Source organism: Scophthalmus maximus, chromosome 6, assembly GCF_022379125.1.
Source record: "Scophthalmus maximus strain ysfricsl-2021 chromosome 6, ASM2237912v1, whole genome shotgun sequence".
Taxonomy (NCBI): Eukaryota; Metazoa; Chordata; class Actinopteri; order Pleuronectiformes; family Scophthalmidae; genus Scophthalmus; species Scophthalmus maximus.
In genome coordinates, this window is record NC_061520.1 from 3,617,886 (window position 1) to 3,631,703 (window position 13,818).

Below are 13,818 nucleotides of genomic sequence, written 5' to 3' on the forward strand. Positions count from 1 at the left end.
ACTGTGAGACGTGACAGGAAAATCTGTGGGCGCGGTGATGTCTCGTCAGGCCCCGCCTCCTGCTGCTCAACGCAGACGCCACCGAACGTTCCAGAGATGCTCCTGTTGGTGTTGACGCACTCCTGCCGCGTCCGTCATAGGTGAACTGCAAACTCCGGGAAATGTACGGAGAACTGGGTCCGGGAATTTTCCCGAGATTGCCGTTCACAAACTACGAAAAAATCTGAAAACAGCTCTTGTCTCGCCTCTTCTCACCCACGAGTCCGTATTGACCCCCAGTGTCCAACCAGTGATCTAGATTTGACATGATTCATTGGCCAAATAGAAAATAAATCTTCCACAGTCTTGATCATCAGTTCAGATTAATCGTTGATACTTTGTATCATCTAGCGGTCGGAGATATAGCCTCAACCTTAATTGCGTCACTGTATAATTGACTTTTATCATGTAAAACTTTGTACCGTTCTTAACGTGGACGGCACGATAAGGCACAGCCCGAGTATCGTCTCACCTAATCTCTACTGTCCTCATAACACCACACTTCCTTGCTAAAAACCTCATATCGCCTCACATCACACCGCCACATCGCTTTATCTCCTCAAATGAGCTCATCTCAATTCATATCACCTGCGATCTCTCCGTGTCTCTCTTCAGCTCAGGAGCGGAGACTTTAGGAAACGATGACACAGACGCACACTTTTTCTGCAACCGCCGGCACGCGCACGACCAGTGTAGGTGAAGGGTCACGCGAGGTGCGTTAGTATATGGACGTAGATTATTTCTGATGCGAAGCTGAAACACATTTTAATTTTTCGACGTATTTAAAGATTGCAACTCGTCATCTCATTCACTGACTCTCTCATCTCATCTGACTTCAACTCGCAGCCTCTTCTCACCTCTCATCAATCTCATCTAATCTCATCCGAAACGCCACTATCTCATGTCGTAATCTCAATCTCATTTTACGTCTCGGTGCGACACTTTAATTCACTTCCTGCTTTAACTCATCGCGTCTCCTCTTCTCCTGCTCTCATCCTCTGGTCTCCTCAACTGGCCTCTCGTCTCATCATCACGTCATCTGCATAATCTCAACTCTATGTGGGGTTTAGTTTTAAACTGTGGAATATCGCTGCCGTTAAAGCCGCCAGGTGAAGGTTATGTGTGAAGTATGTGTGAGTGAACTAGTCTCTCTGCGTGTTGCACGCTGGCTGTGTTCTACACTGAGAGTAGAAGACTCTCAAAATGGCAGAGACTATTATCTGGTTGTTTTACCAGATTACTGCGTCTATAGATGAGAGGGACAGAAGGAAAGAGGAGGAGGAGCAGATCACCTCATTCAGTCAGTCTGCAGAGAATAATCAGAGAGGCCATTATTAAAACATATAAAGAACCGCGTCTGAGGCGCACGATGACACCAACTCACAGGGTCCTGCTTCACGAGGAACCGCGGCCCGTTGAAATTCAGAGCACATTCCACTGCACATCTCCCGACTCCACCAAGAGTCCAGAGCGGCCATGTTCCTGCCCACACAGCCTTCGCAGAGCATACTGCGAGGACTACTGCAGATTGTTTGAACCCTCCTTCATTCAGACTGTTTCCCCGGGAGCTGCTGCGGATGAGCAGTTGAAGTAAACGAGGTTCCTTTTCCCTCAGAAAATCCTTCAGAACCTGGACATGGACACCATGTGCTGGTCGACCATTGTGTTTCCTCCTCCCAGTTTCAGTAAAAATCAAAAAGCAAGGAGATCCAAAGACGTAGCCCTCGTGGTCTGCCCGACTTCGAACTGATTTTTAAATTTTTTAATCTTCCTTGCACCATACACTAAAAACATGTTTTAAGAAGGGATTTAAAAGCAGTGACGGATGAAGCTTGTCTGATCTCAACGTGTAAGTTATTCCAGAGTTCGTGGAGGCTGTGCTGCAAAAGCACGATGGCCTTGAGTTGGCGGGATCAGGCTCTGGGAAGGACCAGACGGCCGCGATCAGCTGATCTAAAATGGCGCCCAGACTTATACTGTAGGTATAAAAAAAAATCAATGCGAAAACAAACAGGAAGCCAGTGCAGCGAGGTCGGAATCCTCTTGTGATGTCACGTGTTCTTGAACAGATAATAAAGCGAGCAGCAGCATTTAGAACCAACTGGAGGCTAAAATAATACCTGTTACACAAATCAAGTAAATATAAAAGCATGGACGAGCCTGTGGTAATCATCAAATGTTAGGAAAGACTTAATCCTTGAAAATTAGCTGAAGTGGAGAAGGAGTTAATGGTTAGATTGTGAGTCACAGCTCTGGAACCGGTACCTCGCAGATATTAGTTTGGTTTTCAGTAAACAGCATCGCCTGACACCTCGGCACAGCGGGAGGAAACCAAAGTGATCGATCAGTCGTGGACATCTCCTGACTGATATTCAAAGAAGCGTGAAGGCGAGGGAGCGCTACACCACAGAACACATTCCAACCCTTCTTTTTCTAATTCCACTCTATCCGTTGGTTGTCAGAGTATAGCGTCGCACCTTAATAATACATTTTTCCAGATCATAAGTGTTCAATCGACAGTTTCCTCCCGCAGAGCAGCTGATCCAGTTCGGGGGTGGGTCCGATCGGGTGGTGTTGTACTGACACGGAGCAGTTTGGCTCTGGTGGGAGCAGCAGATTGTTTGTACAGCAGGGGAGGGTTCAGACCAGCCCAGGCTGCCATGATGGACTCACGATTACCACAGAGGCAAACACACACACACACACACACACACACACACACCCCTACCTTTTGTCCCCAACCCAGGCGGGGACCCACACAAAGGGGCCACACGATAAACCTGAAAGTTTGCAAGATGAGTGACAGGAATGCAAAGAAAAAACAAACTTCCGGTAGCTGAAGTTTTAAATCTATCTGCCCCGACTTTTCTCTAATATTTCCTGTGGATTACCGGATCATTTTGGCTCACCGGGCCCCTAAAGGTTATCGAATGAAACAAAAATATTTTCTCTAAACAGTAGACATACAGAATTGCTGACAAAGGTTTAGAAGTTAAAACCCTACTGTACACAACACGCCCAGAAAACCAAGCCACTTCTTGTTTATGTATTTGATATCTGATATTTTTCCAAAAACACATTTTTTTTCACTGCACCTTAACGTTCTCTTTGTTGAACTGTGAGTCTGCGTCCCTGTGACAGTCTCCAGACACAAAAGAAGGAGGAAATGATCAAATAGAAAAGTGCATCATTTTTCTGGGTGGGACGAATCTGCTTTGGTGATTCGCCACAGAACAGAAAAACAGCACTCAGTCGTTTGCCTGCTACAGAAGTAGGTCACGTTGAGAAACTACTGCTCCTAGAAATCTGTCAAATCTTTACTTTTCTATTAGCGCGGTGCATCTTCTGCCCTCACTGTGTTTGAAGGAGCGCACGTACGTATGCGCAGAGTTAACACACTTTGACTAAAGATTGAGGGTAGTTGGCTTTTTAAGGCCTTAAAGGGGCAGTAAGTGACTCTGAAGCAATACATGTTTTGTAAAAATCAGGTTGAATATTTCCTCACCGTCCGTTAGCTGCTGCTTTTGTGTGCGCACCGGGAAAATAATCCAGGTTTTCGGCTCAGGCCCAGGCTCTGTAAATCGAAAACGAAAAAAAATGGTGCGGACTGCACCACGCGACACTGCGAGTGCACTTTGTAAACATCACCCCTGGACACGTTAAGCCACGTGCTAGCGGGTGGCGCTGTAACGCTGTGGTTGTGGCCTAGTAAGTGGACTGTATTTACCGCGTCGGCCTCACATAACCGAGGCTGCGGGTTCGGGCCCCGACCGGTGCGGTAAACTCGCAACAACAACAAAGGGAAGGACAAGTTTTCTCAAAAATCGCCTACTGCCCCTTTGACTGGAAGCGTTTTTGGAAACGGCAGTGGACGGCAAATTCCATAATAGTGATAACGAATACAAAACAGTGAGATATGTAAAACACAAATTAGACCAAAAGTAATGAGTTAGTACAGTAACAAGGAAACTGAGTTCACTGGCGAGCTGTCAAATGAATTGTGTCTCATGCAGGGAAGAAACAAAAGTATCGCTAGTTAGAGTTCAGCGTTAAATCCCTCATGACCTTCTGCTACCTTCTCCTTTTTCGTTTGCTCCACACTTCTGTTTTTTTCAGTATGAACAGGTGGAGCTTTAAGTCTGGCTTAATGTTTTTCTTTAACCTTTTGCTTGTACAATACAAAACACTTCCAATCATTTCCGTTTTTGACGAGTTTTCTCTCTCGGTGTGCTCGTGTGCGCAGGTCTGTCTGGTAACCCCGTTGATCTGGAGAAACGCCACACGTCGTTCGGACAGAACTTCATCCCTCCCAAGAAGGCCAAGACGTTCCTGCAGCTGGTGTGGGAGGCTCTGCAGGACGTCACGCTCATAATCCTGGAAATCGCGGCCATCATCTCACTGGGCCTGTCCTTCTACCATCCACCAGGGGGCGACAGTGAAGGTCGGCGCAAGTTTAGTAACCTTAGACACTAAATAGCCATTTTAAGCTAATACCAGTTTTATGTTTTTAAATTTGATCACTGATAGGGCAACATGACTGTTCATTCATGGAAACACCAGTCAGGCCATCATGTTATAGAAATAAAATTGACAGAAAATGTTATTGTCATAATATTATCAGTCAAGAAAATGAAAAAAATTCACTCAGTATTTCATCTTTTTAAATTTGTACATAATTTACCTATTGCAATTGTATTTTTATATACAGGATATTATAATGTATTGATATATTTGAACTCATTTTTTTATGTTTAATTATTTATTGTACTTTACTTTTATTTTTCTTTCTTTCTTTGTTTTTTATAATATATAATTTTATTTCTTCCCTCTGTGTTTTTCATTTACATATTAATTTCATTTTAGATTTAGATCATACTTCATTAATTATTTAAAATTATTATTAAAATAATTTGAATTCAGTATAAAAAAAAACTGGTTATCACCTTTTGGAAAGATGTTCAACAACTAAAGGATTGTGGTAAGGAAAATGTTTTTCATTCTAAAAAGAGTAATACTTAACCTATCTGGGATTGCATATAAGAAAATAGGAAAATTGCTTATATAAAGCTATAAATTAGTGGAAAAGTTTAATTTTGACGAAGCTGCTATCACTTGTTCCACTTAACACATTTATTTTGTGAGAATGACTCCGGTTCATCGTGTTCTCGTCCCCTGACAGCATGCGGTCAGGTCGCAGGCGGCGTCGAGGACGAGGGCGAGTCCCAGGCGGGCTGGATCGAGGGCGCCGCCATCCTGTTCTCGGTCATCATCGTGGTGCTGGTGACGGCCTTCAACGACTGGTCCAAGGAGAAGCAGTTCCGCGGGCTGCAGAGTCGCATCGAGCAGGAGCAAAAGTTCACCGTCATCCGCAAGGGCCAGGTCATCCAGATCCCGGTGGCTGAGCTCGTGGTGGGAGACATCGCTCAGATCAAATACGGTACGAGACTAAACCGCTGAATGCCGGCAGCTCACGCTTCAAAGTATCATCGCGTGCAGTCACATTGAGGTTTACCTTCATTTGAACGAGGGGCCCAGGAAAAACACACCCAGACTAAAAGATGATGGGAGATCTTTCGAAAACATGAGAGTGATCCTCTTTGCTTCCCGGGGCTGATGGGAACCTTTAACTTCTGTACTTACAGGAGACCTGCTGCCTGCTGATGGGATCCTGATCCAAGGCAACGACCTGAAGATCGACGAGAGCTCTCTGACCGGGGAGTCTGACCAGGTCCGCAAGTCTCTGGAGAAGGACCCCATGCTGCTGTCCGGTGAGTGCCCGTTCACAGTCACGTGACATGGACCAACGTGGAGGATTCTGGTTTTAAGTGACTCTGCTAACACTGATTTACTTTAATAACAATGTTTAATTCTTTTGAGGAAGGTCAAGGATCAAACATCAAACCTATGTCTGTTTTTTTCTACCTCAAAACTTGTAAAAGTTTAAATATACAAAATAAAGATCACAGGTCAAAAACTCATATATACATTTATGAATCAGAGGGTAATCCACATACTGTATCAAGTGGTAACATGCTGTAGATTGAAAAGAAGTGACCCTAAGATCAATCCTTGAGGAACTCCACAAACTAAAAAATGTGACTTATGTACAATTAAAATACCTAAAAGTATCTAATGATGCAGCGGAAGAAAAGATGTGAACAGAAATTATTTCACAATAATCTATAATGCCTGAATTTCCCTCGGGATAAATAAAGTATCTACTAATGAAAAGAAATGACAGCATTACAAAGTTTTAGTTGTGACTTGTAGTTTTTTTTTTAATCTTTCCCCCAGGGACCCACGTGATGGAGGGATCGGGCCGGATGCTGGTGTCCGCCGTCGGCCTCAACTCTCAAACCGGCATCATCTTCACTCTGCTGGGCGCCAGCGAGCATGACGAAGAGAAGAAGGTCAAGAAAAGTAAGACATGAGACAAAGCCTGTGACACACGTCTGGGAAAAAACAAAAACAAAACGTATGTTGAAGTTTTCGAAGGTCATATCAGGACAGTAATTGTGTGAAGTGTTGGGAGGGAAGTTTGGCATGAATCACCGTGTTGGCCTCTGAATATTTCCACTCTACTGTTTGAAACGGTGCAGATTGGAGACGTTTGCACGTTTTTTTCTATCTGGTTGTGTTGATTTGAAGTTCCTCTTTGTCACAGTAGCTGGTAGACTTCATCCAGTCTGGGCTGATAACAGCAGAGCTGTTTGAAGGGGTCTAACTGTAGCATTTTAACTTTAGCTTAGCTTCAATCTGAACACGAGAGAATTGTCAGTGAATAAATGAGACCGCGGAGGAGGTAAATTGTAGTGAGGCCATCGAAATCTGCCCAGCAACAGTTCACAAGAACTTCGAACACTATTCACTTAACCCCTCCCCCCAAACAGCGAATGTCCAATCACAGTTTAGCAACCATGACGAGGCACGGCAGGTCTGGATTCCACCAATGTAGCTGCTAACTTTAGCATGCACGGCTAATTAGCTTACTTCCTACCATTATGACCAAGGCTCTGTCTGAAAGAAATGGATCTGAGCATACGTATATTTTATAGTTTATTTTACTGGACATGGACAATAAGACTAGCGACTAAGACTGTCTCCCTTCAATAAAAGAAAAACACTCCTTTATGCTATATTTATAGTCTTTTTGTCTACTAATAATCAGCTTTCACGTCACCTAGATTCAGTTTTCAACCAACTGCTTAGAGATAATTTTATCTAGCTAGACTGATATTAATCTGCACGTGACTTTTTGAAAAATAGAAGCTGTTTCTAATCAAAGAGTAAATGTTCCAAAAACCTGCGATGACTGTTGATGGTAAATGTCCCATGCATTAGGAAGCTTGAGAGGCGCGTCAGCGGTCGCCATTTTTTCCAATTTGTACACTCAACATTGAAGGCATCATCGTGAACTTTTCAATCAGTTCCCACACAAAAACCTTCAAAGGAATCTGTTCAGCTGGTCACCTGAACTCAGCGGGGTCTCATTTATTCGTGGTAGTTAATGGTCATTATACCGAAGGTATTGATTTGAATGGACGTAATGTTGGTTAAAAAAAAGGTGAAACTGAACCTCGTCAGCACACAGTTGCTTCTTAAGTGGAACCCTTCAAAAGCCAAAGTCCAGATGATGCTCGCACTGTTACAGAGCAGTTTGATGTAAAACCAGCAGGCTTCTGCAGTCGGTCTCTATTGCTTTTGATTTGCTTGTGATCATGCTAACCCCCTTTTACTCATGTCTGTTTTTTTTGTTTTTCCTTTTGGTTTGTTTTTGTCTGATCATTTGTTTTATTCGCTAAAGTTTGAGTTTGTCAGGCATTCATTGTGAACTGGCTGAATGTACCCGCTCAGTGGAGAGAGACGCCCCAGGTTTACATTTTCAGGCCTCAAGTCATTGATAAAAAGAAGAAAAAAATGAAGGAATCCTATTTAGGGAAGATGACAAGGCAAGTTTTCAAATTTAACTGAAGTTTATATTTAGATTAACATCTCATTCACTGTTACTGCTACGATTCCTTTCACATCGACATGATAGCGCTGTAATCGTAGACTCATCTATAACTCTTCATAACCATACTCCTAATATCAGACCTGAAAACCCTCAGACAACCATTTGAGGAAGTGAGGACGGCACAAAATGGCCCCAAAATGCACTCACTTTCCAACATTGTCCTCATTTTCCTAAAATGATCCTCATTTCCCAAAAGCGTCCACACCCACCGAATCTGAGACTATAATTGGGTCTCGCGAAGATGGAAGAAGAACAAGAACACACACACACACAGGCACCATTGTGTGTCTCTTGTGTTCTGGTAACAGCAGATTTGACAGTCACACATGGCTGCAGCGACGCGCCGTACACACAGGCACACACTCGTGCATTCATTCATTGTCGAGTCACATCCAGCGGTTATCTTAGAGCATTGGGAGTGTGTAATGTGCAAACGCACGCACACAAACACCCGCAGCAGTTCAGTCTCAGTCATCACTCACAAAGAGCACCAGCTGAATAATAAAGAGCTGCCTGTGTGTGTGTGTGGGTTGTCGGCTTTGACCTTGCCGCACCTCCTTTCGCAAATAAATGAGACGGCTCTACATTAGGGCGGCAGCAAGTTAATGTCCCTGCGTAGGAAAACTCCACTGACCTGCACCTGTCACCTGCATGTTTCTTGATCGATACACATGATCCACGAGGTGCCGCGGGGCAGCCCGACGTGGGATCAATAACAGATGTTCGGATGCACATTAGCATACATGCAACACGGCCACAAAAGTTCCGATGTGTGCGAGTGAGGGAAAAGATCCAGGATCCATCACCAGCCCACACGTCGCCTGAGAAAACACACGTAGGAATAATAGCCAAGTTTGACCAATCAGTAGTAATCAATCATACGCTCAACCATTTATTAGAAAACCAACGGCAGAGAGTTGACAGGAAATGAAATGATAGATGGGGATTGATATTCAATGACGCATTCCTACAAGGGACGAGTCAGGAATTATACAAAATAAAAGTGAATAAAAAGAAAATCGACAATAGGACACGCAGAAATGGGAGGAATAATCAATACCATTATAAACACTGTCTTTAGTAATTGTGATTGATCTTTATTTCAATATGATATCAGTTTTTTTCACCCTCAGACAACAAATGACAGTATTATATAAACACTCAAAGAGAAATAGAGAATATCAACCTGATTATTCACGGTGGCCATTGGTTTCTCGAGTCGCGTGTCTCTCTCCTCTGATTGGTGCATTCCTGCCCCACGGCGCGCACACACGACACACACACACCTGTGGGTTTCTATCAGTTTGAACCTTTGTGTTGTTTTTTTCCCTCAGTTTTTGATTTGATCTTATTTTTCCTTTGAACCATCTTATCAGCATTCCGCCCTCTCTCTCTGTCCGAACAGGTAAAAAACAAGGACCCCCCGAAAATCGCAACAAAGGTAACCCCTCCATTCATCCATCTGTCCCCTCTTTGTCCCTCCATCCTCCCTGTTACTCACCCTCCACCCAGCGGCAGGGGGGAGGGGGGTGTCTAGTCTATCGCTCTCTCTCTCCCTCTCTCTCTCTCTGCTGTAAAAAGGGGGACGTTCTCTCGCCTTGCTTTACCTGTCAAAGGGTGCAACTCTCAACCTTCAAGTCTTTGGCAGCCAATCACAGCGTCCACAGTCGTCATGTGTGATTGTGGATTATGGAGGTTATATTTTTGGCTCATTTCTAAATGTAGGATGGGACATTTTGAGCACAGAGAAAAATTGTGTTTTTGCAAGTTTGCACAAATTACATATTGGAGAGAAGCTCAATGAATCTATTTTTGCTATTAACCACATTGATTAGTGTGCAGCACTAACTTCCCTCACTCAGAACAATTTAGCCAATTATTCTGACGGTCACCGGCTTCACCGCCACGGCTCTGGATTCGTCCTTGTAGTTCCATTAAAAGGGCTTTTGTCTTTATGTTCTGATGTTTAATAGACAAAATATTTAATCAAGAAAACAAATCACAGATGAATAGACGCTGAAAATATTAATTGGTGAGGGAGATGGCTGCAGTAATCCTACGGGCACTTGTGCTGCTGAGCTGAAACATGTACAGACTTGTTAGGCCTTTTTTGGTTTTTAAAGGAGACATATGATGCTCATATTCAGGTTCGTAATTTTAACTTGGGTTATTACTGTAAAAAGTTTTACATGCTCTAATGTTCAGTTAACACATCAGTTTCCTCAGAATGTCCGTTCCTGGAGCTGCTCTTCACAGCCTCTGTCTGTAACACTTGGTTTTTAGCTCCTGTCTCTTTAAGGCCCCTCCCTTCCCAATGAAGCCCAGTCTGCTATGATTGGTCAACGGCTTCGAGAGTGTGTAGGAAGTTTTTCGCTTTACCCGGCTTTATTGTGGGAGTGTCAGACTAGCTGCTAGACATGCTTGATGCAAAAAAATTGTGTCTCTTTTATTGGAACTACATCAGTGACTCTCACGCATATAACTGGTAATGATCAAGTCAGCCATATACTTCCGTTAGCTGCTGCTTCTCTGGGAGAAGTTAGCTAGTTAGATACCAACACCACTAGTTTTCAAGCATCAACTTCCAAACGGAAAGTCATGAAGTGTGCAGATGAAACACGCACACACAGAGCAGAGACTCTGAGAGGTTTTTAATCCCAACCAATGTGGATGATAACAAACTTAATGAGCACAAAATGTACTTCTTCTTTTTTTCCCCTACCCTAATGAAATCATTTCTCGAGTGATTATTATTTCTCTTCGAAATTTAATATGTCTGCTTGGGAAAAACTCTCCATGTCCTCGAAATGTCCCATTTCACGCTAAGAACTGAGGCGCAGATATAAAGTCCATCAGCGCTGGATCACTCTGCGTTCTGGTCGGACCTCTGAGGTGTCCTCGTGTCCACACCAAGTGTGTGTGTGTGCGTGTGTGAGAGTGTGTGCGCGTGCGTGTGTGAGAGTGTGTGCGCGCGCATGCGAGTTGGAGTTTGCTCCAACCTCCAAACTTGACCAGCCAACCGTCCTTCATGTCCCGTGTGATCCAACACATGTCCAACTTCCTTTTCCAAGCTGTCTCTCACACACACACACACACACACACACACACAGCTCCCCTCCTCCCAACCTCCCATGGTTTGAGCATCTGCTGCAGGCAGAATGCTTCTTGATGTACACAGAAACACACAATCACTCTCTCTCTCTCTCACACACACACACACACACACACACACACACACACACTCTCAGGTGTCGCTCTTGGACACACCGCAGTTTTGCACACAGGGAAAAATGCACAGACGGAGCCGCAGTCACCGATGACCTCCACTAAAAACACATCAAGAACAAAACACCCTCCATCCCGCCGCTCCACTGAGCCCGTTAGCCTCCGTTAGCTCGTAGCCTCGGCTTCGTGACAGGGCCTGGTGTCCAGCTGCAGCATCCAGCTGTTTTCACACGCCACTCAGACGGGGAGGATGTTTCGAAGTCGGCAGATTCTTTTAACCCGTCAGACCTGTCGGAGGAGTTATTTCGCCCCCTAGTGGTGGAAAAAATATATTGAGTAACGCGGCCTCTAATACCCCACCGCTGGCGTTAAACATGAATCAAGGTATTTCTTTCACCTTGAAAAACTTCAATGACGTTAAAGCTACGGTCATTAAAACTCAGAACTTCCTGCAGATGTTTCACTATAAAAACCTAAAAAAGAAGAAGAATCAGGTTTTTATGACCAACGTTTGATTTTTATTCTGCTCATCACACTTTCTTGAAGCTGAAGGCGATTCTCAAACCAAAGAGATTCTGTTTTACTATCACAGCTTCAGGATGGAACTTGGGAATATCTGAATCTTTACCAGAGACGTGAATTCAATAATCAAAATAGTCACAAATAGATCTCTGTCGTGAGCCTGATTTATAAATCAACTCACAGTTTCGGTGTGTATCCTCTGTGAAGGAAGTTAAACTGACAGTAGCTCGACAGCGACCGGAGAGAAGAGTGGAAAGTAGAAGCAACGGGAGATATTAAATGAATGGAAACAGTTTAGGTGTTACAAATAGAACAGTGTTTTCAGCAGGAGGAGCGAGTGTGACCCGACGCTGTTGTTGCACTGATCGAATCACTGCCGTGGTTAATGTGTTTTATACTGAATTTTCTGGAGACAACGGGAAAACATGGAGGAGGACGTGTCGGGTTTCTGTCGTCAGCCAATGAAAACGGGAGCAGAGAAAGAAGAGAGGGAAGCTCTCGAGGAGAGCTGCAACAGTTAATCGATTACTAATCAACTACTGAATTAATCGCCGACTATTTGGATAATCGATTATACGGTTCATTTATGAAGAAAAAGATTCTCTGATTTCAGCTTCTTAAATGCGAATATCTGCTGTTTTCTTTGCTTCTCTGTGACAGTAAAGTGAATATCCTTGGTGGTTTTGAGAAACACGATCTACAATTTTCTCCATTTTATGGACCAAACAACGAAATCGGTTAATGGAGAAAATAATCGAGATATTTATCGATAGTTGAAATAACCGTTAGTTGCAGCCTGTCCTTGCATCTTTATTTCTTTCATTTTACACTTGTGAAGCATTTGAACGCTGCGTTGAATTTAAATCAGGTGAGGTTCAGGGTTCGTTGCAGACTAAAGTGAACGTGAAGCGACAACTGTTTTTTTCGAACCGATGTTGGTTTTTAAAGACAAATAATATCCACCGCTCTTCTTTCACTTCTCCGCCACACATTTTAATATCTGCCACTGTCAGAGGAAAAAAAGTGGAACCTCTGGAGCAGAAGGTTTCCGATAATGCAACGACAGTGTAACACTGGTTGCCGACCAAGGAGAAGAAGAAGAAGAAGAAGGTCTTTGTTGCGATCTCTCATCGCGTTGTGGCCCCTCAGAACACGGCCTCATCCGTACAACATCAGAGTCGCGCTGTCACACTCTGCTGCTCTCACTCTCTTTCTTTTTATTACTTTAATACTGTTCTTTTTTTTTTCATTCACTGACAAATTCCAATTGCTTTTACTTTGCCTTGTTTCTTTTCGATCGGCGGAACCGAACACTTACTGTCACAGTGAGAGCCCTCGCGGATACGGAGCATATCTCTCCCTCCGAGTTGTTTTATTTCGGGGGGGGGGGGGGGGGGGGGGGGGGGTTCTTTCTTTTGCACAGGGAGGATTTGAAAAATGCTACGAGATTAGTTTTCCGCACGGTTCCACACGTTTGTTGTGTTCTGATGAATGTGACTCGTCTGTGAGGACAACAAGCGGATGCCAGCGGTGCTGTGATGTTTCCCTTGGCTGTGTGGAGGCTGTGAGTGTGTGTGGGAGTTGCACCCTTGCAGTATTAGTGGGCTGTGGGCTGTCGTCTGTTCCGTCTGTGTATCCTTTGGTTTCTTTCTTTTCTTTTTTTTTGTTGTTGTTGGTTTGTTTCGCCTTTGATTCCTCTCATTTCTCTTCACTGTTGCCTCCTTGCAGGGTTGTTGCTCAGGACTCCATGTTGTCTTGTAATCACCGTTTGACTCTCTCCCTCTTCTCTCTCCGTCTCCTGCAGCCTCCACAGCTCTGCAGCCTCCTCCTCCTCCTCCTCCTCTCGTCTCTCTCTCTCTCTGTCGTGGTTCTGCATCGCTGTCGTTTTTCTTTCTTTCTTTCTTTTGTTTGAGGTGATCCTTCTTGAGTTTGTCTTCTGTTTGTTGACTTGCTTTCTTGTTTGGATTGTCAGACACCCTCTCTACCCTCTGCCCGCCATGCGTTCTCCCATGGTTCAG

General features: G+C 44.1%; 1 protein-coding gene across 7 annotated transcripts in view; it reads left to right on the forward strand.

Annotated features, from left to right (window-relative positions):
- The window catches only part of LOC118308827 (plasma membrane calcium-transporting ATPase 1-like), a 79,098-nt gene that overhangs the window by 39,218 nt on the left and 26,062 nt on the right, over positions 1-13,818 (forward strand). For 5 of the 7 annotated variants that reach the window (XM_047332336.1, XM_047332338.1, XM_047332333.1 and 2 more), the window contains exons 3-7: positions 4,283-4,480; positions 5,219-5,476; positions 5,682-5,807; positions 6,334-6,459; positions 9,459-9,494. In XM_047332336.1, the coding sequence (XP_047188292.1) occupies positions 4,283-4,480; positions 5,219-5,476; positions 5,682-5,807; positions 6,334-6,459; positions 9,459-9,494 (744 nt within the window). The remainder of the gene's footprint in view (positions 1-4,282; positions 4,481-5,218; positions 5,477-5,681; positions 5,808-6,333; positions 6,460-9,458; positions 9,495-13,818) is intronic. The other 2 variants (XM_047332337.1, XM_047332335.1) reach the window with 1 other exon arrangement.